The 27,998-nt window shown below is 37.3% G+C and overlaps 1 protein-coding gene across 1 annotated transcript; it reads left to right on the forward strand.

Moving 5' to 3' along the window:
• The first annotated feature begins 66 nt into the window (after nucleotides 1–66).
• On the forward strand, nucleotides 67–27,953 carry capn1a (calpain 1, (mu/I) large subunit a). Its single transcript, XM_017695412.2, has 22 exons — nucleotides 67–253; nucleotides 4,936–5,182; nucleotides 8,184–8,253; nucleotides 10,555–10,673; nucleotides 11,279–11,412; nucleotides 12,139–12,307; nucleotides 12,902–12,985; nucleotides 13,165–13,250; nucleotides 13,372–13,446; nucleotides 13,857–14,017; nucleotides 15,362–15,531; nucleotides 16,598–16,609; nucleotides 16,849–17,060; nucleotides 17,504–17,543; nucleotides 17,640–17,705; nucleotides 18,671–18,728; nucleotides 20,321–20,385; nucleotides 20,487–20,555; nucleotides 21,966–22,044; nucleotides 23,951–24,064; nucleotides 25,289–25,347; nucleotides 25,454–27,953. The coding sequence occupies exons 2-22, from the start codon at nucleotides 4,937–4,939 to the stop codon at nucleotides 25,478–25,480; spliced, it is 2,115 nt and encodes a 704-aa protein (XP_017550901.1). The 5' UTR covers nucleotides 67–253; nucleotide 4,936; the 3' UTR covers nucleotides 25,481–27,953.
• The last annotated feature ends 45 nt before the right edge of the window (nucleotides 27,954–27,998 follow it).

Genomic DNA, 27,998 nt, shown 5'->3' on the forward strand with positions numbered 1-27,998 from the left:
TAACGGTGTCAGGTTTTTTCAGTCAAGCCTCAGTCGGTAGCTTTTGCAGTATGCTAGTTATGTGGCTCGTCGCCAGACTGCAGTGACTGCTGCCTGTGCTGGGCTGTGCACTGCAGTGTGGCTCAGACTGGACAGCTAACAGTGTCCGCGTCTCGCCACTGAACAAATACCTCACATTCAGGGGAACACAGCGGTTAGCCTTGTTCCTCACCCCTAACACTGTCCGCCGAGGGTGTTGACCAGCCCGTCAGAGGTAAGGCTGCTGCTGGTCGTGTGTTGTTTCTTCCCGAAGAGCGCTGGTTTGATTTGTGCTACTTTTAAAGTGGCTAACGGCTACAGCAGCCTTGCTAGCGCCCACTGACAGACTGTAATCTCCGCAGACTCTGTGGCTGAGTTGTCGGGACGCTTCGCCGAAATAATTCGTTTTATTCCTTTAAAGTCTGTAGGCTTAGCATTTTATCAGCGTTATATGTGTGTCTGTTAACCGTATAAAAGGCCTGTTTATTCTGGGCAAAACTTTAACCCACAGTTAAACCGAACTAACCTGTCATTGGAAAGAATCAACAAGAGTTTGATGTGTGGAGTGCATTGAAAGGGGAGCTACACCGAGTTCTCAGAATTTGGGCCTAATTCATTCGTTAGGATGTAAACAAAGACGGTTTTCAGACTTTTTGATGTAAAATGGTGCATTGTAGAGAAATGTACAAACTTGGATTCATTTTGAACTCATTGTAATGCCAATTTTATTTGTTATGTGAAAGGATCAGTGTCTTGTGGGTAACATTTATGTTACTCTCTCTCTCTCTCTCTCTCTCTCTCTCTCTCTCTATATATATATATATATATATAATATGTGTGTGTGTGTGTGTGTGTGTATATATATATATATATATGTGTGTGTGTGTATATGTATGTGTGTATATGTGTGTGTATATATATATATATATATATATATATATATATATATATATATATATATAAAATCAGTACTGTGCGAAAGTCTTAGGCACCCAAGACACTGGGTGATTTTCTAAATGTATTTGTGTAGTATGTGTTTATTTGCTGAGAAGTGTTATTCGAATAAATAACATTTATAGAATATTAATTAATAATTAATTATATATACGTGTGTGTGAGGGAGCTTTTTGAGACGAACTCTTCAGACACCTGGTCCCTATCACCACCACTGTGGACAGTTCTGACAGTTTCTTTAGAACCTTGCATTCTCTTTGCAGCTCTAAATGACTTTGTTTACACCGTAACAGTTTAATTACGTGGAAATTTTGAGAATCAGTGGAGTTATCCTTAAAGTCGAGCTTTAACAGTCAGCTGTTCGGCTGTTAACACTGAGGCCTATTTTTTTCTCAAAATTACGGCGTCTGCTAGCAGAGTACTTATCTGTCTTCTGTTTCGTCTCTTTGTATCTTGATGTGAGGCACATATTAGAGTTTAGAGCTGTTACAATTTTAAGACTTTTCATTGTTACTATTATGATCCTTATTAAATTGCTTAGAAATCAATGTTTTCAGGGCCACAGACAGAATCAGAGTAGCATTTTGACCAAATTACCGTTACCAAACTAGCTCCATCTCTCAGAAAACTGTACTGAAATGGGATTTTAAAGTAGCCTCCGCTGTGTTAGCTTAATTTTAAGGAAGGGAAAATCCATCTGAAAATGGTTTAGGAGGAAAGCATCTGCAGAAATGAACAAGTGTTGCAGAACAAGTTTTTGACATCCTAATGCTGGTTAGAATAGTTTTAATATCATTGTACATATAAGTATATGATGCAAAGCTTGTTTTGTCTCAGAGTGCAAAGGTGGTCAACAATGACCATGTGCAACAGAATATATTTGACTCAGGACACTAACCAGGCACGATAAATACAGACAATATATGTGCAGCAGCAATAAATCTGCTGCATAAGTTATTCTTAAATAACTGTAACCAGTTACACCTGCACAAAGGCCCTATTCCATAGTCACACACTATCACTATGACTAATTATTCCAACATTTCAAATTAAAATGACAGAGAACAGTTTGCTTAACCACTTGAATTTCAGGCCTGTAATTCAGTAACTCATGAATTATTCAGTCACTACAACGAAACTAACATGTAAGTAATGTGGTTATGAGGCCCACATACAGGCCCTTGCACTTAAAGGTGTTAAGTGTTTCAGCCATGATCCTCAATCAGTTCTACTGCGCATACTTACTCACTTCGGTTCCCAAAGTGAACACTGGTGCCTCTGTTGCTGATAGCAGGCGTTTCTGTTGCTTGTTGAAACGAGCGAGGGGCCCTGGGGGAGCGGATCTCAGTTCTTGAGTGATCTGTTTTCATTGTCAGCCTTACAAAGGGCCGCCTGAATCAGCTGTTTATAGGGGGAACCACACTCTCTCCCTCTCTCTCTCTCACACACACACACACACTCACATTGAAGAGGATTCCAGCCTGATGAATGTGCAGGACCAGCCATTTGTATTAACTTTGCTAATATATTAGTACAGTATATCATGCCAGTTTGTAGATTTCAGCCAAGTTTTGCATGAGTTGAAGGATTGTTTTAAAGTCACCCTAAAATCAAACTGAACCTTTTTTTTATCTTGTTCATTTATGTTCTTGGTGTTTTTAAGCGCAGTTATTCATACCATAACATTTTATGACTAGGGCTGGGAGTCGATCCCAAAAGAAATCGATTCCATGATTTTAGGCATGTGGGAATGAAGAGTTGACTCCAAAGCTTTGGTCAAGTGTGCATCGACCCTTATGCATACAGAGTGAGAGGCTTTGTATTGTTCCTGTCTGGACACCCTGTATGAATACATGCATCCTTCCACAACCCACACACTGATAGTCCAGTGGTGTTGTGTTTTACGTAAGATGTAATATTTGTAATAAACTAATGGTGTACAATCAACCATTACAGTACTAAAACACCTGCTCATCTGAAGTAGTTGACAGTGGAGAATCAGGTACAACTTAGCCAGCCCCCTTTAGTCTGTTAATGTTATTTAACTAACATTATTTCCATTGTAAGATAACATGCAATTAACATTTTACTCTTTATTTTTGCCACATCTTTCTATGTGTCTTGGATTTTAGATTATTGTGTGGAAATGGCTCCAACAGTTCTCTTCACTTAGAATTGGAGTTGTATTTGACTTACATTTCTGGAATTGAACAGCCATAGTGATGATTTTCATTGATGTCTAAAACATCTTATGAAGTTTGATTGCATTACTGTGCACCAGCAGGCAGGGAAAAATAATAGTAACCAATAATATCATGTTTCAGCTTTTCCCTCACCATCTCCCTTATTGTCAACTAAAAGCCTGCTGCTAACTCAGAGGGCCTCCTTGATACAGAGTTTCACTACAGAAGGAAAATGAGTCATGACTTCCGTTTCATGTTGACTTTAAAAAGCATAATGTCTTTATGGTGCCATAAATGTTTCAGAATTCAGTCACTGTATTGTGTATTTTCCAGCGCTCTTAAATCTAAAAGTACTAAAAGGTTGTTGGGGCGATGCCATGGAAGAACTATGTTTGATTCCTTACAGAACAAGGAGCCAATTAAGGGCCTCTGTTTTTACGACTGAACAGCTGACTTGACCTGCTTAAAAATATGTTTAAGAATGACTGATCACATTACAGTTCATGAAATAGTCAGTCATCTGTAGTTCAGGCTCCAGACACAGTGAATTCTGTTAGCTTGTTATTGGTAAATGACTGGAAAAAACCCTCTATTTGATGACTGAATAATGGTAGATGCTATGTTTTATTATTATGTCTGAAACATCAAAATAGTAATCTGTGTACTGATTGAGGATGAACTACTAGACACTACTTATAGCCAAGAACCTATAGGCTATCATACCAGAGTGTCAGCCAAAACAGGAGATGTTTACATTAAAATAAAAACATAAACAAATTAACTGGATTTTTTGGTGTTATTAGCTATCACCTGTGCACTTAGACTAAAGCTTATGTTTTTTCAAAGAAGAGCATGACCCCCAAAGACCAAAGGTCTTCCCCTGTGTTCTATAAAATATCAGTAACAGTGCTCCCACTTTGTTGAGATGTGATTATTGTGATGGTTGTCTAGTTTCCATTCAGATGCTACCACTCGTTCCTTTGGGCCTGGCAGGTGTCCAACACAGTGTTTGCTCTTTGCTAAATTAGTACAGTAAAAATAATTAGTCAAAGTGCTTTCAGTACATGTGTTCTAAAAGCAGTAGGCAGGTGAGTGAATTGAAAGAAATTAATTTTGAGAGTTTTAACTCATTTAAATTCATCTCCATTATCCACAAACCAAAATCTCCACTGCTAAATCTTCTAGGATAGTGTTGCATGCGCTCCATCCCCGACCCGCTCGTAGCTCTCTCCTCGCCGGGGTTCATTGCCGCTCAATGTTCGGCAGGCTCTTGCAGCTGCCATTGGAGCCCAGGGGGCAGGCGAACGCCACAGACAGATTTCCCAGATGTGGATAAAGTCCAGTTTTATTGGGTTTAGTGCAGCACAGCATGTAAAATAAAAATTATTGTATTTGTGTATTTATAGTATTTTTTATTAAATCTGCACTGTTACCACTTGTCAAACGTAAGGAAAATATCTTAAAAGTTGCCATATTGCCACCTGTAATAATATCTCCCTGTCACCACCCCCACCCCAAGTGAAAACACTCAGCTAGCACAAAGAGCCTCCCTGACATCTGAGTTCACTGAAATAAACAAAAATAAAATAAATATTGCATTGCTTTTTGAGCTCAGAGTATATTTAATTTAATGAATGAACTGTGAATGTTGGTCTGAATTTGTACTGTATGAATCAGTACTCATTAAGTCCACTGCTGAATTTAGCAGCACCACTGCTATTTATACCCCTGTTCCCCCTGGACCCCTTACTGTCAGTCTTTTTTTTTTTTGTCTTGCTAGCATGTTCTCGTACGGAGGGATCTCAGCACATATCAGTGCTAGCAGGCTAAAGGCAGAAGGAATTGGTTCCTGTGAGCAAGCTGTCCACTTCCAAAACCAGGCCTTTGAGGACCTCAAGCGGGAGTGTCTGGAGGGGGGCTTCCTGTTTGAAGACCCCTGCTTCCCCGCTGAGCCGCCCTCACTGGGATTCAAGGAGCTTGGACCCTACTCCTCCAAAACGCATGGAGTGGAGTGGATGAGACCTACGGTAAGAGACAGAGGAGGAATGAAACAGCTAGTCTGAAGTTCGGACATCACCTACTGATGAATGTGAAAGTTGTTCACTAATCATAAAAGCCATTTTCACACATGGTCAAGAGCACACATCATGGAGAAGCTAGATTTTCTGAAATACAGTGATTGATGTACAGTGTAAAGATCGTTACCACAGGTTTACTCTCCAGTCCACTCCAAGTATGAATACTAAGCTATAGTTTTGAATTCAAAATGGTTGTGATGTCAGCACCCCCTACATTTCATATAAACCCAGGGTTGGGATGTAAAGGAATTCAAGTATTCCTTATAAGTACTCAGAATACAGAAATTAATGATCTGTATTCAGTCCAAGGCAATATTCAGAATACAGTTAACTTAAAAACATTTTCAGGAGAATACTTTTAGAATACTTATCAGTTATTCAGTTATTAATTGCAGTGTTACTAGACTCTGCTAGGCCCTGAGTAAACTGATAAATAACCGATCATAATATTGATTTATCTCAGAGTTACTAAACTTTACTAAAGCCTGACTAGACTGATGAATCAATGTAATGAACAGTTATTACTCTCAGAATTCCTGAAGTTCACCAAAGCCAGACTAGACTGATAAATCAATGTAATGAGCCAGTCATTAATCCCAGTGTTATAACTCCTTTAATGCATGGTAGATCTGAACAGTGTCTGTAGTGGTGGATATGTTCATGAGTGATAAGCTTAGTATTGATCTTGCACTAGAGTTCAATTATCGAAAATCACATAACTACCCATTTTATAGGCAGTTTTGCAGGAGGAGATATTTTGTGTTTATTTCATTAAACATTTTAACAGAAGAATTACATGAATTGCAAACAGTGAATGTCTGAGCCAGTCTTTAATCATAACAGCCATTTTGGCTCATGTTGAAGTGATAAGGAAGGTTGCCACTGCAGACAGTCTGTAGCAGAGGTATTGTAGCAGAAGATATGGGGGAAATGATTAGATGTTGCGTTATTCCTGGCTGAAGCAGATATACTGCTGTAGTTATGGTGAAGGATCCAGATGTCTGAAAGGTTATTTTTATTAAGCTCAGACTGTGTTTTGATTGCAGCACAATAAAAGGAAGTTAATCAGAATAGAGGCCATTTACTTACATCAGTATATCAGTAACAAAAACATCTGTTTAACTCAAAAGCTGAAAAGATAAATCTTGGAAAATGGTCATAGAAAATTGAAGAACGGCTTTTTTTTGGTCTTTAGTCTGATTAAAATACAAGAAAAGTGTACTATAGAGCTTATAGTAAACAGACCAGAGTCCATTCACAAGTGCAAGAAATGTGAGACTCCCTGCTGTTGGGCAGGTTGTGTTGATCACTGGTAGGATTGTACTGACCTATAACACCATACTAGTCATGTAGAGTATCTCACACTAGCATGCCACTTGGTTCTGCCCTTCTTTGCAGTAGTTTAGTATAGGAGGCTCAGCATGCCTCACTGGGTAGGACTGAGTTAAGAGGCCCTCTCCTCTCATTGTTTACATTGCAGCTGTTGTCTCCATGTGACAGACTGTGTGCGGTCCAAATATTTTAAATTTCAATCTGCGTGCTGTGGAGTAAAGAAATACAGAGGTGTTTTAGACATGTATACAGGCACCAAAACTGTGATTTAGATGGCTATTTATAATAAACATTATAATAACCAGTTCTTCTGCCAATCAGTCCAATTCAAAAAAGGGGGAATTTCATTGATACATTTTTTTGCATACATTTCTGCATAATTCAATCTATGAGATTTAAACAAAGTCATTCAGAGTGATTTGATGTAAAATGGTTGACTGTAGAGAAACTTTTCAACTCAGATTTCTTGGTGGTAGCGATAGGAATTAGGAACCATGTCTACAACACAAATATAGCCATTTTATTTACTATCCAAAACAACCAGTGAAGCTAAACATGTCTTCTGAGTGTTTATATGTAATGTGATGATGGTAAAATAGTGCTAAATCTGAAGTAAGTTTTCTTTGGGATCTATTTTGACTTACAATATACTGTATGTACCCCTCCACACTTGAATGGACTTTAAAAATACAGTTAAAACTTTCTTTAAACCTTCGTAAAGCAATGTCACAGGTATTAGGCAGCATATTTGTGACTGTTTTGCGTAATAACTGTCTCTGAGGGAACTTTTAAGGCAGGGATGTCTAAGCATTTTGTTTTGGGGGGCCGAAGTACAGTGTTTAAGGAAGGCTGAGGGCCAAAAACAAAACAGTATACAAATAAAGAAGCTTGGTTTCCATACGAGTTTTAAAATGTAGTTTATTACATTAGACTACTTTTTGTTACTAAATTTAAAATGAATACAATAATGTAATCAGTTGTGTATAGTATAAAAGTATATTAGATCTCACATTGGTTGAGGGACTTTTTCACGGGGCAGCTTTTTTTTCAAACTCTTCAGACGTCTGGTTGCTATCACCACCAGTATAAACAGTTCTGACTTTGTAATGGAGCATTTCACAGCAAACCCCCCTAAAAGATTTTTTCATTTTTTTACATCTTAACCATGTAATTATACAGAAATTTTGAAACTTGGAATTTGGAGGAACTCCCCTTTAACTACAAAGGAACTGTAGAAGTCATTTTTGAAACATAAGCAAGTCATTTTTGACCAGTCAAGCGGTTCTTTTAATCATATCTAGAGCATGTGTACTTTCATTTAGGCTGCTGTCAGTAATAAACACAATAAACAATTCTTCACTAATCAGTGTAGTTCATTAACAACACACTGTGGTTGCCAAGAAACTTAAATTGTTCTATGAACAGCATAATGACTTTTTAGATAACTTTAATGCACGTTAATAAGCAATTCAACTGATGTGTGCAGTCATATATTGAGTATTTTACAGTGACTTCAAACGTGGCTCCGCCAATTAGATTTTAGAGCTGGAATTATTTATTTTATACTGCTAAATCTTAGAGTTCTGCTTTTCATGGGTTGAACTTGTTTCTCCATTAGGAGCTATGTGATGATCCTCAGTTCATCATGGGAGGAGCTACAAGGACAGATATCTGTCAGGGAGCTCTTGGTAAGATGATATTGTTTCTATGTATCCAATACACTAAATAGCTTTAGTCAAGGGTTTAAGAAGCTCTGACTGTTTATGTGTATTTATCATGATATGCCTAGTAACCTATGCTATACTTTAAGCAGCATAGGGATTCCTAAAACATGAGTTAGAGGGAGTGGCACTGACTCAGAGCTGTTCTGAGCTGTACTGAGTATAATTCAGCTGTCTCCCACAGATCTGGAGTCAGTCCATGTCTTCAAAGTGCAGAGTTGAGTCAGCTTATCTTCTCAGATTCCTATGACAGGGCTTTTATGGATACAGACAAACTCCATACCTACGCCCATTTACAACCAGATAATACAAAACTCAATAACTCAGGCGCACTCAGTCCACCAGCCATGCACATGAACGATTTTTCAGTTCTGTTTGTGTGGAAAATTCTTTTCGGTGCCAAGGCCAGGTTCTGCCTGGGATGGTAAACAGCAGTGGGTTCTCACTGCAGTGATTCACAGAGGCCTCACTCTGGCTTAGGAAGACCAAAGAAACACCATATCCTTCCTGATGTAGCCCCTCTGCTGGATAAAATGGGTATTTCTGTTCTACATCTGTAAAAAAAAAAAAACAACAGGTTATGACTTTAATGAGGCCTGACTGACTGACATAACAATTATGCTGGGAAACTCTTTTTTAAAACTAAAAATATTGTACATGTTGAAAATATAATGTAGAAACCAAATGGAAATATTTTATTAAAAAAAAAACATACTTCTGCTAGTCACCATTGTCGTGCTGTGATGGTGTCTACATATATGTAAATGAACATGAATGTGTAATTCAAATATATACATTTAGCTCACTGTTGCTTGCACAGTGAACAAGAGTGAAAGCAGCCATTTGATGCTACAGCAAAAATGGCAACAAAGTATTTTGCTAGGTTTGTGTAACATATTTTAATAGTATTGGGCATGTACCCTATATTGAAGCTTACATGTCTTAACAGTTAGAGTTCTCTTCAACACTTTTAAGATGTCTCATCTTCAGAAAAGTTGGGACAATATGTAAAATGCTGTTAAAAACAGAAAACAGTATTTAGAAAATTCCATTTGACCTATAATAAATTGAAGACAAGACAAAGCAGTGTTTAATGTTATACTTTATGAATGAGATTATTATTGTTATGGTCATTCTAAATGTGATGCCTGGAACCTAACCAAAACCTAACCAAAAAATGCAAAAAAAGCGTGTTTGTCACTGTGTTACATCATCTTCCCTTTTTACAATACTTAATAATCATTTGGGGACTGAAGACACCAGCTGATGCAGATACAAATCCACAGCTGTGCATTTGTACAGGACCTTGATTGTGCCACATGTTTTCTGTGAGGTCTGGACGGCATGCAGGTCAGTGTAGCTCCACACTCTCCTGTGATGCAGCCACACTGTAAACAATCAGAAAGGATTCGTCAGACCACAATACATGTTTCCACTGTGCATCATTTTGGATGAGCTTGAGCCCAGAGAAGTTGGTGGTGTTTCTGGGTGTTGTGATGTTGTTGACATATGACGTCCACTGTGCATGGTAGTGCTTACTTGCATGTATGGATGCAGCAACAGTTTTATTGACAGAAATTTGTCAAAGTATTCCTGGGCACATGTCGTAATATCTATCACAGAAGCGTGCTGGTTTTTAATGCAGTGCTGTTTGAAGGGTCAAAGGTCATAGCTATCCAGTTGTGGTTTTTGGCCTTGCCCTTTACGCACAAAGACTTTTCTGTAATCCCTGAATCTTTTGATGACATTACGCACAATAGAGGGTGAAATATCTACAGTACTTGTAAACACTTGTTGAGGAGCCGTAGCAGGTGGGTTATTAGTTGGTGCATTTTTTGGCAAAATGGTGAGCCTTAACCCTTGCTTGCTCATAAGGACTAGGCCTTTCCTGGATGCTATTTTATACCCAAGAATAAAAGTAAGATTCCATCACATATTTAAGATGCTTTTTGAACATTTCACAACAATCCTAGTCCTAAAATCTTAAAATGACCCTGTCCCAACTTTTGTGGAATGTGTTGCAGGCATCAATTTCAGAATGAGCTTGTATTTACAAAACATAATGAAGTCGATCAGATAAAACATGAAATATCTTGTCTTTATATTGTTTTTGTTTAAATACGGAAATACAAAATGGATACACAAGTAACTGCTTTATGTTTTTATTGGCATTTCACCTAAACAAAACTTTAAACTGATATTGGTGACAGAATATTACAGCATGTAATAATAATATCTTCTCTCTTTCTTCTCGCATACACTCATCAGGTGATTGCTGGCTTCTGGCTGCCATTGCTTCTCTCACTCTGAATGAAAAGATCCTACACAGGGTTGTCCCTCATGGACAGAGCTTCCAAGAGGACTATGCAGGGATTTTCCATTTTCAGGTAATAGTGTTCTTCATTGAAACCCTTATTACGTACATACATAATAGAGATTTAACATAATAGAGGTTTAACACGGTTAGTTTAAACCTTGCAGTGTGTTTGGCTGTATTGGGAGATATTCTACTTTTTGAATCTCTTTAAGTGTCACTCAATCTAAGCAGAGGTCACTGTAACCTAGTGAAAAAAGTGACAGCTGTTGTAACAACAGTATTCTTAAACATAATGCTGCTAAAAGGGTTCTTTGGAGTGATGCCATAGAAAATCCACTTTTGCTTCCCTTAAGGACTATTCAGTGGATGGTTCTTTAACCCCTTACATGGCCAAGTTTTATTACACAGTTCTATAACCTAATAATAGCTAGTTAGCAGTTGTGTCCCTACAGTTACTGGACGATAAGGCTTAGTATATAAAAAGCCTGAGATTTTAAGGGGTTAAAGAAATTCTCTCTTAGCTTTTTATGAATGGCATAGGATTCATATTTATAGCTTCTCTGATTTGCTTAAAGTATATTTTCCAGTAAAGTAATTTAGCTACAAATGGTTATTTTCCATAACCGGTGATTTAGATGCTGATGTGCTAACAACATTTTGTCGCATGTGCTTTAGTTCTGGCAGTTCGGGGAGTGGGTGGACATTGTGATTGATGATCGGCTGCCAGTCAAAGATGGAGAGCTAATGTTTGTGCACTCCGCAGAGGGAAACGAGTTCTGGAGTGCTTTGATAGAAAAGGCCTATGCCAAGTATGTTGTTGAACGCTTTTTTTTAGGGAATCATGTTTTATCTCACCCACTAAAGATGCTAAACAATTTACTAAAACATTTACTTACAGACTGGTATAATAATAATTCATAAGGCTTATTATTTGGTTATTAATTTTAACTACTATTTGGTGACTAATATACAGCTAATATATATTTTACATGATTATAACAGTGATAAGTTAAAGTACAGGCCCAGGGGTTTTTGGGTCAATAAGTTACATTTTTACAATTTGCTTACACATCACATACATAGCCTTCAAAAACAATATAATTTTACAAATATACATGTCATTATTTTAGCTAAAAATGTTGAATCTACAATTTGAAAGGAAATGAATTCTTTAGACTCTGTGCTGTATCCTCTCCATACTAGTGTCACCATTATTTCAGATACATTTGTCATGCGAGCACCAAATACCACTTTTCCACGAGTGTCAATGACTGAAGTGCAGTGAATTGATCACCACTCAGATAATATATATTTGAATCAGCAGATTAGAGGGTGGCTGATAAATAATGCAGCAGTAGAGGGGATACAGTCAGTATTTGTAAGTTCTTGTTTCTGATAAAATTTGATTGACAACTCACAGTATACTGTGCTGATATTTGCCATTGTTATATATGTTCTGGGGTGCAAAATCTACTTTAGCACCATGACAGAAATGAGATAATGATGAAAAATGTATATGCATGCTGTGTCTACAGACTGAATGGCTCCTATGAGGCTCTGTCAGGTGGCTCCACCACTGAGGGGTTTGAGGATTTCACTGGAGGTGTGTCAGAGATGTATGAGCTCAACAAGGCTCCCAAAGATCTCTACCGCATCATCTCTAAAGCCCTGGAGAGAGGCTCACTGCTAGGGTGCTCCATTGATGTGAGAACTGATGTGCCCATATCCACACTTTTATACATACATATATATATATATATATATATATATATATATATATTACAAAGTCAGTACCATACTGTTGGTTCTATAGGTTAGACCTGTCATAACTGATACTGTAATAGATAGAATAATAGAATAAAAGATCTTGATTATATGGCTTTTACCTTTTCAGACAACAACTATTACTTGATTTATATTAATTAACATGATTAAAAGAGCCCTTGAAATGCAAAACAGTATGTGACATTTTTTGTAAAAATCATGTAAGTGACAATATAACCACGGGTCCAAAAGATTGGAATGGTTAATACATAGTTTTTCACTGATGTGTAAATAATTAAATAAAATAAACAGTGTAATCATGTCTTTTTCAGTTAATAGTTTGCAAGTACTTGTTTAAAGTGGTCAAACTGATGTGGCCAAATTTACACTTGCTTAATAAGGAGGGGGAATACATGGTAAAGGATCTGAGAAAACTCAGAAAATTTAGCTCTCTCAACCCAAAGCTTTGCTGGAGAATTTTGCATTTATTACAGAATCTTACTTATGATCTTTGGACCTTCACTGTATTCACAGATCACCAGTAGATTTGATATGGAGGCTGTAACTTTTAAGAAGCTGGTAAAGGGCCATGCCTACTCAGTGACCGGCCTTAGCCAGGTATGAGCTTGTCTTTATTAAGTCCGTTTGAAAATCCAGTATGTTCCAAAATTGTAAAATACATTATATTGTGTTGTTAGTATAGTGTAATATAGTGTGTAGTTAGTTTCTGTAGTGGAGCTGAGTGCTTTGTGTGTTTACTTGATGAATGTATAGTACTGTTTTCTTGTCTGTGCTAGGTGAATTTCAGGGGTCATACAGAGAGACTGATTCGTATACGTAATCCTTGGGGTCAGGTGGAATGGACAGGTGCCTGGAGTGACAAGTGAGTACAAAATCCCACAGACTTAACCTAATGTGGTGACTTGAAAGAATTCATTCACAAGACACTGACTGTGTAACAACAACTAAAGACAACTTTTCTCTCTGCCTCTATTCTTTCCTAGCTCACCTGAATGGGATGAAATAGATCCATCAGAGCGAGAAGATATGTGTCTGCAGATGGAGGATGGAGAGTTCTGGTAAGCCTGCTGTTTTATATATGCAGAGATTTTTTTTAAGTTATGAGTTTTAATCTTCCCTGTTTTTAAGCTTGCGTTCAGATAGCTGTCAGGTGGATTTGGTCTACTTCTCAAAGTTGGAGAAGTAGACTTCTCTGTTGGAGAGCCCATTACAGCTCGAGTACATGATTAAAGCAAAAGAGGGACAAACATAAAAAAAATTCTGAAATTCAGGTTACAATTTAAAAGATTCTATTGCTCACATACTATTAATATCATTTGTAATAAAAAAAAAATCTTTTTGTATTAGAAGAATGCAAAATAGACACATTTTGACTAGTGGTCTCAGCTGTTGGACCCCACTGTATGCTTGCAATTTTGAAACGTCTTTTGAATCAATAACGGGACTATTGATTACTGTCTCTCTGTAGGATGTCCTTCAGTGAGTTTTTGCGGCAGTTCTCCAGACTGGAGATTTGTAACTTGACTCCAGACGCCCTGAGCGAGGATGCGATGAGCCACTGGAATACCACTGCGTTCCACGGATCATGGAGGAGGGGCAGCACAGCTGGAGGCTGCAGGAACCACCCCAGTGAGTGCACACTGTGGAACATTGTGACCTGTTGTCTGTCATTATAAAGAGCTGTAACCAGGACTTAAGTTATCCCAGCACTTCAAACAAGTTGGAACCACCCAGATTAGATACAGCTTCTTTTTGGTTGATCTCATTCACATATGAAATAAACTGGGTGATCTTTATGTTTAATGAAAAAACATAACATTTTCTGCTAACAATTCACCATATTTCCTTAACAAAATGCTGCAGACTTCACTGAGTCTGGTATACATTTAGCTTTTGTTTGGACGTTGCTACTGTTTGGGTGTGCAATTTGCAACTTAGATTGGAATTGGAAGACAAATTCGGTGCTTTATGTTTATCACTTACAAATGCATCCACTAGTGATGTGACTGTTCGATCCTTCAATGGCGCTTATTAACGGTGAGAAAAACAACCAACTCATGACATGCAATAGCACAAAACTATTTACAGAGTTCCTCTTAAGAGTCCAGGATTTAAAAAGTTGGGAAACATTGCTTAAACATTGACATGCCTTTTGTGACCCCCTGCTATTGACTTGCTGGATCTGTCACCACTCAGTGTTTCAGAACATCATAATTTACAAGTCAGGCACTCTCTATAACATCAACAGTCTTAAAATCTTGAAAACTTGAAATGTATTTTAACGTTAATGTTTATGTCTCTCAGTGTATCACCCTAACCTTATTATCAGTACTATAAATATTCAGTGGTACACTACACTTAGTGACAAAAGTACCGCCAAAATTCATGGTTCCAGATGGATGTTGCTACTACTTTTAACTATATCAAAAGTGGAAAAAACATATAAGTAAGTTTATTAGAAATTACTTAGTCACAGAGATATATAATAAATATTAATATGTGATATATTACAAATGTTTGTGTGATACTAAAATTGAGTGTTAAATTTACATCAAGCAATGCTAGAAAAAAATGGATATCAAATAATTTTCTGGGCTTGTTCTAATATTCTAATGAGCACACTCTTTTCAACATTCTCCGCCTGCTGTGTTGCTGATGAGAGCTAAACTCAATAGTGCAACTGATAATAAATGAGTGAAATGGGCACTACAGGTGGTGTTGTACACTAACCTCCTGTGTCCTAAAAACCATTATGTAGCTTTTATGTGGTGAATTATTAAAGAAGGTAAGGTTCTTATTCACTTTACTGCTGGATGTGCACCCAGGGAATACACACACAGAACGCTGCTGTGGTCAGTTGAATGAATGAATGGACAAATGGAGAAACAGGTGTCAGGCATAGAGACAGATACATGAGTTAGCTTGCAGTGTCGCCAACTGTGCACTCCATCTGAATGTTCTTTTCCTTTGCAGATACATTCTGGATCAACCCGCAGTATAAGATCACTCTGTTGGAGGAGGATGATGATCCAGAGGATGACGAGGTTGCCTGCAGTTTCCTTGTGGCTCTGATGCAGAAGGACCGAAGACGCCATCGGCGACACGGACAGGACATGCACACCATTGGTTTTGCCATCTATGAGGTAAGGACTAGACAGCATCGTGGATCACAGACCTCTGCTTGTAAACTTATGAAACTACTAAAGTATAAGGTACAAGAATGGCCCTTAAGGTTCAATTGAGTACCTTAAATAAGTTATACTGCATTCAGTTTTCCTGGTGGAACATATTTGTGTCTTTTCATAACAGAACTTTTAAAAAAATGGAAAATAGTCCAAACTGTGTGTGTGGAGTCAGTGTAACCAAAATTGCAATAGAACATGAGACAGTTCTGTTCCTCCAGTTCTTGTACCCTAAAATGTAGACTTTAGTACCTTTTGCTGGAGAGCTACATTGTACCTGTGCTTGTAAAAATAATTCTAGATTCTTTTGGAAATTTAGCCACAATGTACAGACGGTATTATATAAGTAACTTATTCTGTTTTATTTCTGTAAAAGCAATGGCTTCAGCTTAGATTGCACACTTTTAGGAAAGCGTAGTTAGCATAAGTTTCTTCATGGCAGTTGAAACCTGGTATACTAAACAATTATGAATGATCTCTACGGCATGTGGGCATAATGAATAAGAAATCTATCGTGAAGGTTCTCCCTCTGGTGGTAAGAAATAACCACACAGAACAGAACAGAGCCAATCAGTGATCAGATCTACGTCAGACTTGACATCTGAATTTAGTGTATCTTTACATTTAAAAAAGGCTTAGAATTTCGCTTTGCCAAAACCAGCACACATAAAAAACAAACACTACAAAGCAAATGTTAGCCTGACAGTTACATCCTGTGTGAGTTTTGTCTATACAGGCTGCCCGGCCTATATTATGGTAGGGAAACACTGGCACTGATATAACACTGATATAACAGTTTCAGATAAGTGTTGTTATTTTTAGTGAATCAAAGTATTCATGTAATCCAGCAATAGTACAATTTATTTTAGGTGCAGAAAAGTATTAGTAGTATAAATCTAATCTGGTTTGGGACAAAACTTACCCTTGAAGCCACGTAAGGAGCCAAATACAATGTCTATGCTGGAGGTTCTGCTTCTAGTCGTTGATTTAGGAGTTCTTGACTGCACTTGTTTTCTCCTCTTTGCAGATTCCTGATGAGGTATGGACTTATGCTGCCCCTTCAACAGGTTGACCTACAGTGTTTAAGACCTATTTAGTTGGCAGATTCTGTGTGATGACCGTGGATAGGTCCACTCTTTTGTCTATTAACAGAATGTCTGTTATGATGCCACCATGCACGTTCATATGTACAGTATTTCTAATTTTGGCTGCTTATCATTTAATCCTGCTTGAATGGGTTCTGGACAGCATTATCAGTTCTGTTCTGTATGACTGCAGTTCAGGGGTTGTCAGAACGTCCACTTGAAGAAGAACTTCTTCCTGACCCACTCATCCTGCGCTCGCTCGGAAACTTTCATCAACCTGAGGGAGGTGAGTACTCGACTGCGCCTGCCTCCTGGCGAGTACCTCATTGTCCCCTCCACCTTCGAACCCAGCAAGGAGGCCGACTTCGTCCTGCGGGTCTTCACTGAGAAGCAGTCTGAGACAGAGTGAGTTTGTGTTTAATGCGGGTTACGGACTTATTGTCAAGTAATCTACTGGGTGAGTCAAAAGTCACAGGACAGGTTTAATTTAATTTTTTATTTTATTATCGACTTTTATCTCTGGGGTCATCTCAAACAAATTGTGGGTGCTGAGAAAATCTGCAAAAAACACCACCTTCAGCACCGCATCATGGAGGCTTGTGACAGCATAAAAAATAAAATAAAACGGTGTTGTGTGACTTTTGACTCACCCTGTACTGTGATAATGTTGAGCTGGGAATCTGTCATGGCAACTGGTTCTACAGTGGATGTTTGAATACTGTACATCACTGTGAAACAATATGAAGCTTTATATTTATATTTATACAAGCTTTATATATGTGCACCTATATATTGACCTAAAATTGTTTAATTAGAGTTTGATGTGATTTTTTTATGATTTATGACAGGGAGCTGGATGATGATATATCTGCAGACTTGGAGGAAGAGGTAGGTGTTGTGTGATGTTGGTCATATCAAATTGAAGTACACCATAGAGTCACCAGTCTTGTATGTGTATATAATATTTATGTTCTTGTCATTTAGGAGGAAATCTCAGAAGATGACATAGATGACTCCTTCAAGTCTATGTTTGCTCAGCTCGCTGGAGAAGTTAGTACCTTTTGCTTTCCTTAATATCATTGCTATCATATCAAAACCTCATAACTATTTTTGTTGTTGTTGTTGTTGTTTTTTTTTTTACTGGTTTAAAATTAATTACAATAAACCATTATTACCTTTAACATCTCAGGGAGTTAAGAATGTTTTACTTTCTGCTGTAAAGTTACCATTTTTGAGTTGAGGTTTTATTTTGACAGTGGTAATAAATCATTTTTAAGGCAATATCTGTATAAGGAAGGTGAAAGGCAAAGGAAAGTAAGTAAAAAAATTGGAGTTTCCAAAACTGGAGTTCAAAATATGGTTAAAAAATGTAAAGAAAATGGAATATAAAGAGTCCTAACACCTGTGTAGACCACCAAAACTCTCACCATTAGGTAAACAGCACATAAAGCTTTCATCTTTGAGAGAGAGGAGAAAATCAAGCTCCACTCTTCATTCAGATCTGAAAAAATCCATAGGTGTTTCTGTCCATTCTTCCACTGTGAGAAGACAACTCAGCACTATGAGTCTGAAAGGATCTGTATTTGTCAAGAAGCTGTTACTGGAAAAGGAAACAGATAAAGGAGAACATTTGCAAATCGAGCAAATAAGCTACTTATATTCTCAGAACAACAAAGTCCAGACCTCAAAAACATTGAATGTATTTTGGATTACTTGGACTAGAGAAGCAGAAAATGAAACCAGGTGATGGGAAAATATCCCTGCAGATTTCTTTGAAAAACTGAAAGCAAATCTCCTGAAAAGAATTGAAGCTATAAAATCTATAGTAAATGCATATATGTAGTTTTGAGGCCTCTCTATCATTGTTTGTTAAAACATATTTCTGGGGTTTTTTTTGGACACTGAAAATGGCCATTTAGACAGGAAATGAAATCAATGAAGGATGCCGCATACTTGATCCTGTTAAAAATAATGAGTGGAACAATTCTGCTTCATATATTATTTCTCTTTTATAGGATATGGAGATATCTGTCCATGAACTCAGGACCATTCTGAATAGAGTCGTGTTAAGACGTAAGGCTCATTCTTTTGAAAGCATTGTGAGTTTAGCAGAATTATTAAAGTTAAATCTTTTTCAGAGTTTAAAGATAATCAGGTAAATATGAACAGAAATTTCTACATATTAACTTTTACTTCTGGGTATTTCTTGGCATAATTGCTTTTTGTTTTGGCATTTGGCATGTTTCATAATAAATTTTTAATGTACAATATTAGCATTGTAACAATGGAAAAACTGGTATAAAAATACCCTTCACAGGCAATAAATACATAAAGATTACATCCAGCATGGCCTGGTTTCTGCTTATGCTGTCTGTATTCAGTATCAGTACGCATAAACCAGCATGAAGACTTGAGAACTGTGTGTGAAAGCATTTAGAACTTGAAATTAATCTGAAATATCTTAACTGTAAATAAAACTGTATAAACAGCTAAAACTGAAATCACCAACAACCTCCAAATGCAATTTAATGAATGCAAAAGACAGCTACAATTAGTGACAAGTTTTTTTAAACACACCTGTCTTGTTTGTACACCAATGAACAGTAAGAGATTATAGATCATCTTTGTCCTTCAATCTGTTTCTGAACACTGGATTGGGTTGTTTTCTGATGGCAGGTTGTTCTCAAACCAGCAGCACCATTAAGGTGTTTAAAAATCCAAGCAATGCTGCTGTGGCTTGATACACTGACTGTTTGTAGCTTGCAGCTAAGCTACTGTTGTGCGTCCTGCTTAGCGCAACTTTTATTTTCATAATTGCTATCTCAGAAATAAATGGCTAGAACTAGGCAGAATTTTGCTGAATAACTGGATAATAAAGTAAGAAATAAGAATAAAACGCTGACCTACCAAATACTGTATCATTGTTTAATTTGCAATTTACATGTACTTATACTCACTATAAGTGTGTGTGTGTCGGGGTGACTAAATATATAAAAGTGTCACTCCAGAATCAACAGAAATTCTCAGAACTACCACAAAGCAAAGGTGGGATCTTTAATTTGCCTTCTGTTTTTCTTTCATTCTTAAAGGAGAAATTCCACCAAAATTTCAAGTCATTAAGAAAGCTTTCATGTGAAATGCTGCAATGTAGAGATTCAGATTTGACTCAGATTTCTTTCAGTAATTTTAGTGATGATCCAGGATTCACAATGTTCACACCATGAATATAACCATTTTATTTACCATCAAAAACAACCAGAGAACCTACTTGTGTCTTCTGAGTTTTTATATGTTGGTGATTACTAAAATAGTGGTTAATCTGAAAGATATTTTCTTTGGGGACTTCCAACACCCTGCGTGTACTTCTCCACAATAAATAGATTTTTTACAAATGTAAAACATTTAGAGAAAACACTTCTGAAACATATTATAAACGTCTCATACATCAGACATGGTATTCCTAACTAATTTTTGTGTAATAGCTTTCTGTGACTCTGAATGACTTTGTAGCCATTTAATCATTAAGAAATTTTGAAAAACCTTGGGAAATCCCAGAGGCGTCAGTATACGCTAAATGTTATATATGTTTTAGTATGGGACTGTGTGAGTTGGCCATTGTTATTCACTATTAAATTATAAATAAAAGGTGTATTTCATTCACTCAGACAAAGACCTGAAGACAGATGGCTTCAGCATGGAGTCTTGCAGGACTATGGTCAACCTCATGGATGTATCCTTCCATTAAAATTCTTCTCACTGTCAGTGCGCAGTTTAAAATCCACTGTCAGTTCTTCTTGTCTGGTTGTTTTCTGTAACTCCATCACTCTTCAGAAAGATGGCAGTGCACACCTGGGCTTGGTGGAGTTTCAGATCCTGTGGAACAAGATCAGAAAATGGCTGGTGAGTGTAAAGAACTGCACTTTCTATTTTAGAACATTTACTACAAATTTCTTAGAAACACATTCTGACCTCATTGGACATCCTGAGAGACCACTGAGTGAGGCAGCGGATATGGAACAGACTTTTTTATAACTTGTGTGCTCTGCTGTAGCTAAACTATTGCAAATGCTTGTATATGAAAGAGTCATACTAGATATTAACAGTTGATTCAGTGCACTTAAAATACCCTTGAAAGATTAAACACAATTATTTTACCCTAACCTTAAAAGACATGCCATTTTAAACATACAGTCGTATGCAAGGATTTGGGCACACCTGGTGAAATTACAGTTTGTGTCATTTCTAAGTGAAATTATGCACATTTTAATGCATGTTTAATGTTCATTTGCTGATTGAAAAATATTAGGGGGTAAAATAAAACATAAAATCTGCCCTGCAAAAAAGGATTTACATTTTATTTTATTTTTATTTCAATATGTTAAATTCAGCAAATAAATGCAAATTGTGGTGTAAAATTACCATAAAATGCAATATTTAAATTTGTTCCCCATATAAAACTTATTTTCACTTAGAAAATCCAAAAACAGATCATTTGACCAGGGATGTACAAACGTTTGCAGACAAGTGTATTAAATTAGCATATGTTAAATGAAGGATATTCATAATTTTAATCATGTTAATCATTTAATAATAGAATAATTTCCTTCTGGCCTAATTAAATATAGCGTTCTCCAAAGGATCAAGGGCTAGGTAGTAAATAAAACATTTTTGTTCCTGCTGCAAGATGTCAGAGCCTGTAATTTCCATTGGCCTTTGGCCCTTAACACAATGTTATTATATTGAGCTTAAAGGAATACTCAGCCTAAACTCTTTTGGTCCATTACAACAGACAATCATTTTGACCTGTTTTCTTATACTTCCTATAGTCCAGGGTGATTCAAAAAAATTAATTTCAGAATGATTTATTTCACTGGTAAATCATTACAGAACAGTGCAATAAATTGTAAATGTTTAAGTGAGCATAAAGTTTATTATGTAATTTTACAAGCACTCAATATGAGCTCCACCAGCTGTACGGCTATCAACGTCAAATTCCTCCCACTAGATTGAGTGTCTGGTGTCACTGAACTCATGGCTCTTTAATGAGATTTTGGAGATCATCCAGTATTGTTGGCAGTGGTGGCACTTAAACAGAATCCTTAATGTACCCCCACAAAAAAACAGTAGTTCTTCTATCTCATTATAACTAAAAACCACCATGTATAGTTTTCTTACAAAAAAATTATTTTCTCGTAACAGTGAAACGTGCCAGTTGCATGTTATGTTCCCTTTTTTGTGGATGCAAGTGCAGAAGGTATTATGTTTACCATGTACATCACAAATTTTTACCTTTAATTCCATATCACCCAGGTCATCTACAGGCAATTTGACCTTGATAAATCAGGGACCATGAGCTCTTATGAGATGCGTCTTGCTGTTGAATCAGCAGGTAAGGCTAATTCAGATCATTCCATCATTCAAATGGAAAAATCAGTTCCAAAAAAGTTGTAAAATGCAAATACAAACAGAAAGCAGTGATTTGTAAATCCACTTTGGCCTGAATTTAAACAGCAAAACAGCAGAAATGCAAGATATGAAATATTTTATTTTCTCAACTTTGATTTACACAATCACCTTTATTTTCACTGAGAAATACATCAAGGATGGCCCTCATTAAGAGTGTATGCTCGTTGGAATGGGCCAATTTAAAACTAGTAACAATGTGAAACATCTTAAATAGATAATACAGTCATGCTTGTGTAAGAAAGGAAAGATCTGTTTTTTTATGAACAAAGATATGCTGAGGCTTGTCAGTTTGACAAAAATGCTTCAATGTAAAACGTTCTTCAATGAGTGGATGCAAGGATTTTAGGTATTCCACCCTCTACTGTGCAATATCATCAAAAAACCCAGGGAATCTTGAGAAATCTCAGCGTGTAAAGGACAAGAAAACTGAATGCCTGTGATCATCAGTTCCTCAGATGGCAATGCATTAAAAATATGCTATTTGTATGCTGCATCCACACTGTACAATGCATAGCAGCGGAAGCCAGGCAACAACATCCAAAACACCGCTGTCCTCTCTGGACTGATCTGATGCACTATCAAAACGTGTATTGTGGTCGGACAAGTCCATCTTTCAAATTGATTATGAAAATAATGGACGTTGCGTTCTGTGGCTCGAAGAAGAAAAGGGCCATCCAGATTGTAAACGGTAAGGTTCAAAGGCCAGGGTCTGTCATGGTATGGGGGTGTGTTAAAGCCCATAGCATGGGTAATCTGCACATTTGTGAAGGTACCATTAACTCCAAAATGATAACTTTACAAGAGAAGGAAAAAACCTACTTTACTTTTATTGTAAGTCAATGGAGATTTTTCCAAGTCATTTTGGGCCGTACCCCCCAACCCCACCCCCCTTTTTTTTAATTGAAATTTACACACAATGTAAAGACATTTTCAGGTATTTTCAAAATTTGGTCAAAAACTTGAAAATGTCAAAAACCGACATACAAGGTTTTCTTCTGACGATACACATTTTAGAGCAACATATACTGCTTTTAAGATGATTTCTTTATCAGGAGCACCCATGCTTATTTTAACATGACAATGTCAAGAAACATTCTGCATGTGTTACAACAGCATGGCTGTGGATTCAAACAGTACGGGTGCTAAACTCTCTTGCCTGCAGTCCAGACCTGAAAACGTGTGGTGCATTATGAAGTACACATTCGACAATGAAGGCCCATTATCATCAAATTTGAAATAAGTGTATATTTACAACAAAGCAATAAAGTACCGTGGCGGTGGAGAGATGGAGCCGCTGTGACCCCTCCCCACACAGGTGCGAGCTGCTCCCCTCCCTTGATTTAGGGCAGGTGTGCCTAATGAGGAGAGGAGCATAGATACCTTCTCTCTCTGGTGGGTAGCAGAGAGGACACTGGCCTCTAGGCCAAATAGATGCCAGAGAGAGCGAGAGAAGGGACTCATGCTAAGTAAGCCATCATGGATTTAAGTTTTGGTTTAAATGTGTAAATAAAGCAGGTTTGTTCACTTGTGCTGGTGTTGTGTTTGTGTCTCTGAGCTCTTGTTGGGTTTCCCGGTCAGTGTGCATCAGCCCCTCCCCTGGCCAAGCCACAGTACATAGGATAGAACATCAAATATTGTGTTTTTGTATTTCCAATTTAATACAGGTATTTAATGTAACACAAATGGAGTTTACTGATCACTGCTTTATTTTTATTTAGCATTTCACATACTGTCCCAAGCTTTTTCAAACTGAGGATTATAAATATACACAAACCCAAGTCATTCAGCCTCTGTAATTACTGCAGCTTCCTGTTTTCTTTTTTGTTTAGGATTCAAGCTGAACAACAGACTGAACCAGATCCTTGTTGCCAGATATGCTGAGAATGAATCCATTGATTTTGATAACTTCATCTGTTGCCTGGTTAAACTGGAGGCCATGTTCAGTATGTCTCTTTTAACGTGCACATATTTTAACGTTTTATTTTCTCTGCACACTACAGCAGTTGTTAATTGTTAATATGATATTGGCCTTTGCATCAATATGTGGTGTCAAATTAATGTCTGCACCCCTGTGGGATTTGCTTATGTTGATTCACTGCGCACAGTAGAAAGTCTCATGGATATCATGAAGGAATGGGTTGACTATCTGCCTATTAGGTTTTAAGGTTAAAAGATTCACTGTAAAGTTCAAACCCAGAGTGGGAAAGTAAATGTACACCATCACTGACACAGCATTGCAACTCTCAATATTGGCATTATTTTAGCAGTGGTACTTGGAGAGCTACTTGGTAGTTGCTTCTAAGTAAACACTATACAAAACTGTGGATCACTAGAATACAGGACAATTAAGGCCAACTATGAGACACAGGTGCAGGATTACCTGTGCTTGCTGATTGATTGTCATTCAGGAGACAACTTGAGGGGTTTGTGTAGATGTAAACATAAACAGCAGCATGTATATTTTAACAAGTGAATGGATCTTATTACTTCAACGCTATAACTAGTCAAAAGGTGATTATTTTTGAAAAAATCAAAACTTCTCAGTTTTATTTTTATTTTGTTATTTATTATTTTTGTCATTTATTCTTATTTTGACACCGTGCCAATATCACAAAAGGCAGCAATATGCAAATAGGCCTCACTAAGTGTTATTATGTGCTATAATCATTTTGTTAAACTCAGTGTTCTAGATATGTTTCTGTGGATGCTTTGATGAATCAAGACATTTACGTAATCCTAAAAATGGAAATGTTTTTGGTCAAAATAGTGCAGGTCAGTCTCCCAATATGTAGTAATAAAAAACCAATGTGCAATTTCATCCATGTCGTGCTGCTGTAGTTTGTAAAAGGTTTGATAATTAACTAAGGAAGCTGTGGAACACTACAGCAAATTGGACAGCACTAGCCAAACCCTTTATTATTTAGTAACTACCTTAATACCAATATATAGGCTATCTAACAATGACATATTTGTTTAAGATGGCTTTTTTTATTGTCCTCTGTCTGCTAAACTTTTATTTTTGTGATTTTTTTTTATTTGACATTTTATTTGTTTACTTTCGTCATTTGCCAAAAAAATCAAAGGAGACTAATACATACAGTGATCTTTGCTTTTCTAAGTGATCCTTCTGTCCAGTGTTGATTTCACTTGTCTGCCTTTGCTTTTAGGATCGTTCCAGCAGCTGGACAAGGAAGGGACAGGAGACGTTGAGATGAACATAACTGAAGTAATTTCTATTTTACCATGTTTTTTTCCCCAACTGTAAGTCCTCTGTACGGTTTATGTGCTGATTAATTCTCCTGACACCTCTCCCTTTGGCTTTTTCTGTTTAGTGGTTGTATATTACCATGTGTGGTTGAAGAGGACCACCAGTGAAGACAATGCAACATAAAATGCCAGAGTTCTGCAAAAGTGCCTCACTGCTGAAGCCATAAGCCTTGGAGCTGTGCTGTTTTTTTTTTTTACCGTACAATCATTGTAACCCGTATATATACAAAAGCTGAACACTGCTGACATTTTCAGATATACCGAGTTGCCGGTTATTAGGCACACCTACATAGTACCCACGCTCATTGGCCATTTTATCATAAACACCTACCGCTTTATAGATGCAGTTTCTGACAGTTCTCCCTCTGTTGCTACTTGTTTTGTCAGTCCTCCTCTACCCCATCATTTAGTGGAAACAGATGACCACCACATATTGTTTGAGTGGTGAACTATTCTCTGCACAGCAGTGAAACTGACATGGTAGTGGCATGTTCACATGTGGAGCTGGGTTTTTTACACATCATTGCCATTGTTGGGTTGAGAATGGTCCACCAATCAAAAATGTCCAGTTAACCATGGTCCTGTGGTCAGAGGGTGACCACTTATGGAGAGCTAGAGGATGACAAATACAAATTGTGCATGAAAAAGATCAGCTATGGTTGCTAACACCAAGGTATACCAACAAGTGTGTCTAATAAAGTGGCCAGTAAGTGGACATAGTGTTAAAAAACCCAGCAATACCTGTACCAGCTCAACACACATTAATGTGCCACTAGCATGTCAGCGTCACTACTATAAATTGTGCAGCAACAAATGGACTATAGTTAGTTTTGTACACCTACAAAGTGCTCCTCTATGATGGGTTTACCTGATAAAATGGACAATGATACATGTACATAACCTGGCAACTCAGTGTACAGTGCTTTACAAGGTACCCAGTCATGTTTTGCGTTAGAGGTGGGAAGTTCCAGTCATTGAAGTTCACTTCACTGTGTCATACATGCAAACCCTTGAGCAGTGGAAAAAAATTTAGAAACCAACCTGTCTGTGGGTGGGCCAGGAGTCTTGGTCATCCAGGGGAACGTTTTCAGACGGTAGTATTAATAAATAAAAAAAAATTTCCCACCAAAATAATTTACAGAGTGAAGTGTTATTTTACTCTGGCTAAGTTTGTGACACAGTCTGCACACACACATTGTGGCCACATCACGGCATATTTTGCACTGTGGCTTCTCACATACAGGGGGTCCCAAAGCCTATAACTACTTTGAAAATCTAGGATTTTTTTTTATTTAATCCTGCCAAAATCAGAAAATTCTTGAATTTTGAACCAATTACTTAAAGGTATGAAAAGAAGAAATACTAAAGTTTCTGCACTATTTTTAGATCACTGTTCAAATCTGGTAAATTTGTGAACTTGACCATACAAAGTCCTTTGTACGAAAAGGTCAGATTTTAGTCATTTTTTCTATTAAAGTTCATGTTCTGACAGCTCTGAACATATCTGATCTACTCTTCAGAGATGTTTGTCACTGTTCGAGATCAGAGTCTGTGCCAGCTTGAGTGCACACTGTCATTATAGTAAAAGTGGTGACAAACACTAAAATTCTGAAATTCATGCTAAAGATTCAAAGATTCTACTGTTCACTCAGATTGTATATTATTTGTGTTCTTTAAATTTATAAAATTAGAGAAGAATGCAAACTACATGCATTTTTTCTAGTGGTCTCTTTGGTCCCTACTGTACATGGTAAATGATCTCTTACTACATGCTTTTTGCATGTCTAACTGCTTCATCTACTGCTGTTGTTAAAGACAGTCTCACTAAAACACATCCTAAATTTGCACCCAGTTTTAAAGTGTGAAGGAAAATCAACCCAAAACTAATCACTGCAAGTTGCTGAAACTTTAGTAAATCAAGGGTAATATGTAATCACGCAATTCAAGTGCATTTCACCATGCACACAGCCTACAAACTGCATGCTCAGGCATGTGCACCAGTTTTAATACATAACTGTAGGCAGAACATGTCTGAGTTGTGCCTGAAACTGGTACAAAAATCCTAGCACATCAGAAATAAGTCGAAAATTTGAGACTCCCCCTTTCAACAATTAGAGGCTAGTTTGCATGTGTGCTTTACAGTGACATGGACATCAAGGCACCACTCACCTGCTCTACACTGACCAGTAATCACAACATGTTTGTTTCTTGCTGTCCCACAACTTTTTTTTTTTTTTTATCATGACTCAGAAGTGATTTAAGCGTCTGGCTACACAGAATGGAGGTCATATTTGACGTCTGGTTTGCCCGTGGTCTTATTTTTGAGAGAGAACAGGCATGGACTAAGTTTCTGTAGTGAATGTCTAGTTTTGCACTTGACTTATGAAGAGTCTGCTTCCATGTTTTACGTAGAAGTGAGTCACATTGAAATACAGCGAACACTATCAGAGCTGCCACTGTAAAGCCTGTTAGATGTCAAATACTTGGAAGACTGGATATAAATAAACACTTCTCTAATAATTCACAGTTGTGGATGAATAAAGAACTAAATCTACAGAACACAAACAGTGTGCATGATCTGTTTCCTTCCGTTTGGTAGGGGTGAAGCTA

The sequence above is a fragment of the Pygocentrus nattereri genome, chromosome 5, assembly GCF_015220715.1.
Source record: "Pygocentrus nattereri isolate fPygNat1 chromosome 5, fPygNat1.pri, whole genome shotgun sequence".
Lineage (NCBI taxonomy): Eukaryota > Metazoa > Chordata > Actinopteri > Characiformes > Serrasalmidae > Pygocentrus > Pygocentrus nattereri.

Excerpts from the sequence above, each read along its gene's own strand:
- capn1a (XM_017695412.2), top strand. The coding sequence starts at position 4,937 with ATGTTCTCGTACGGAGGGATCTCAGCACATATCAGTGCTAGCAGGCTA. Across the intron at positions 12,308-12,901 it reads TGCTAGGGTGCTCCATTGAT|ATCACCAGTAGATTTGATAT; the intron begins GTGAGAACTGAT and ends CTGTATTCACAG. Across the intron at positions 17,061-17,503 it reads GAGAAGCAGTCTGAGACAGA|GGAGCTGGATGATGATATAT; the intron begins GTGAGTTTGTGT and ends GATTTATGACAG.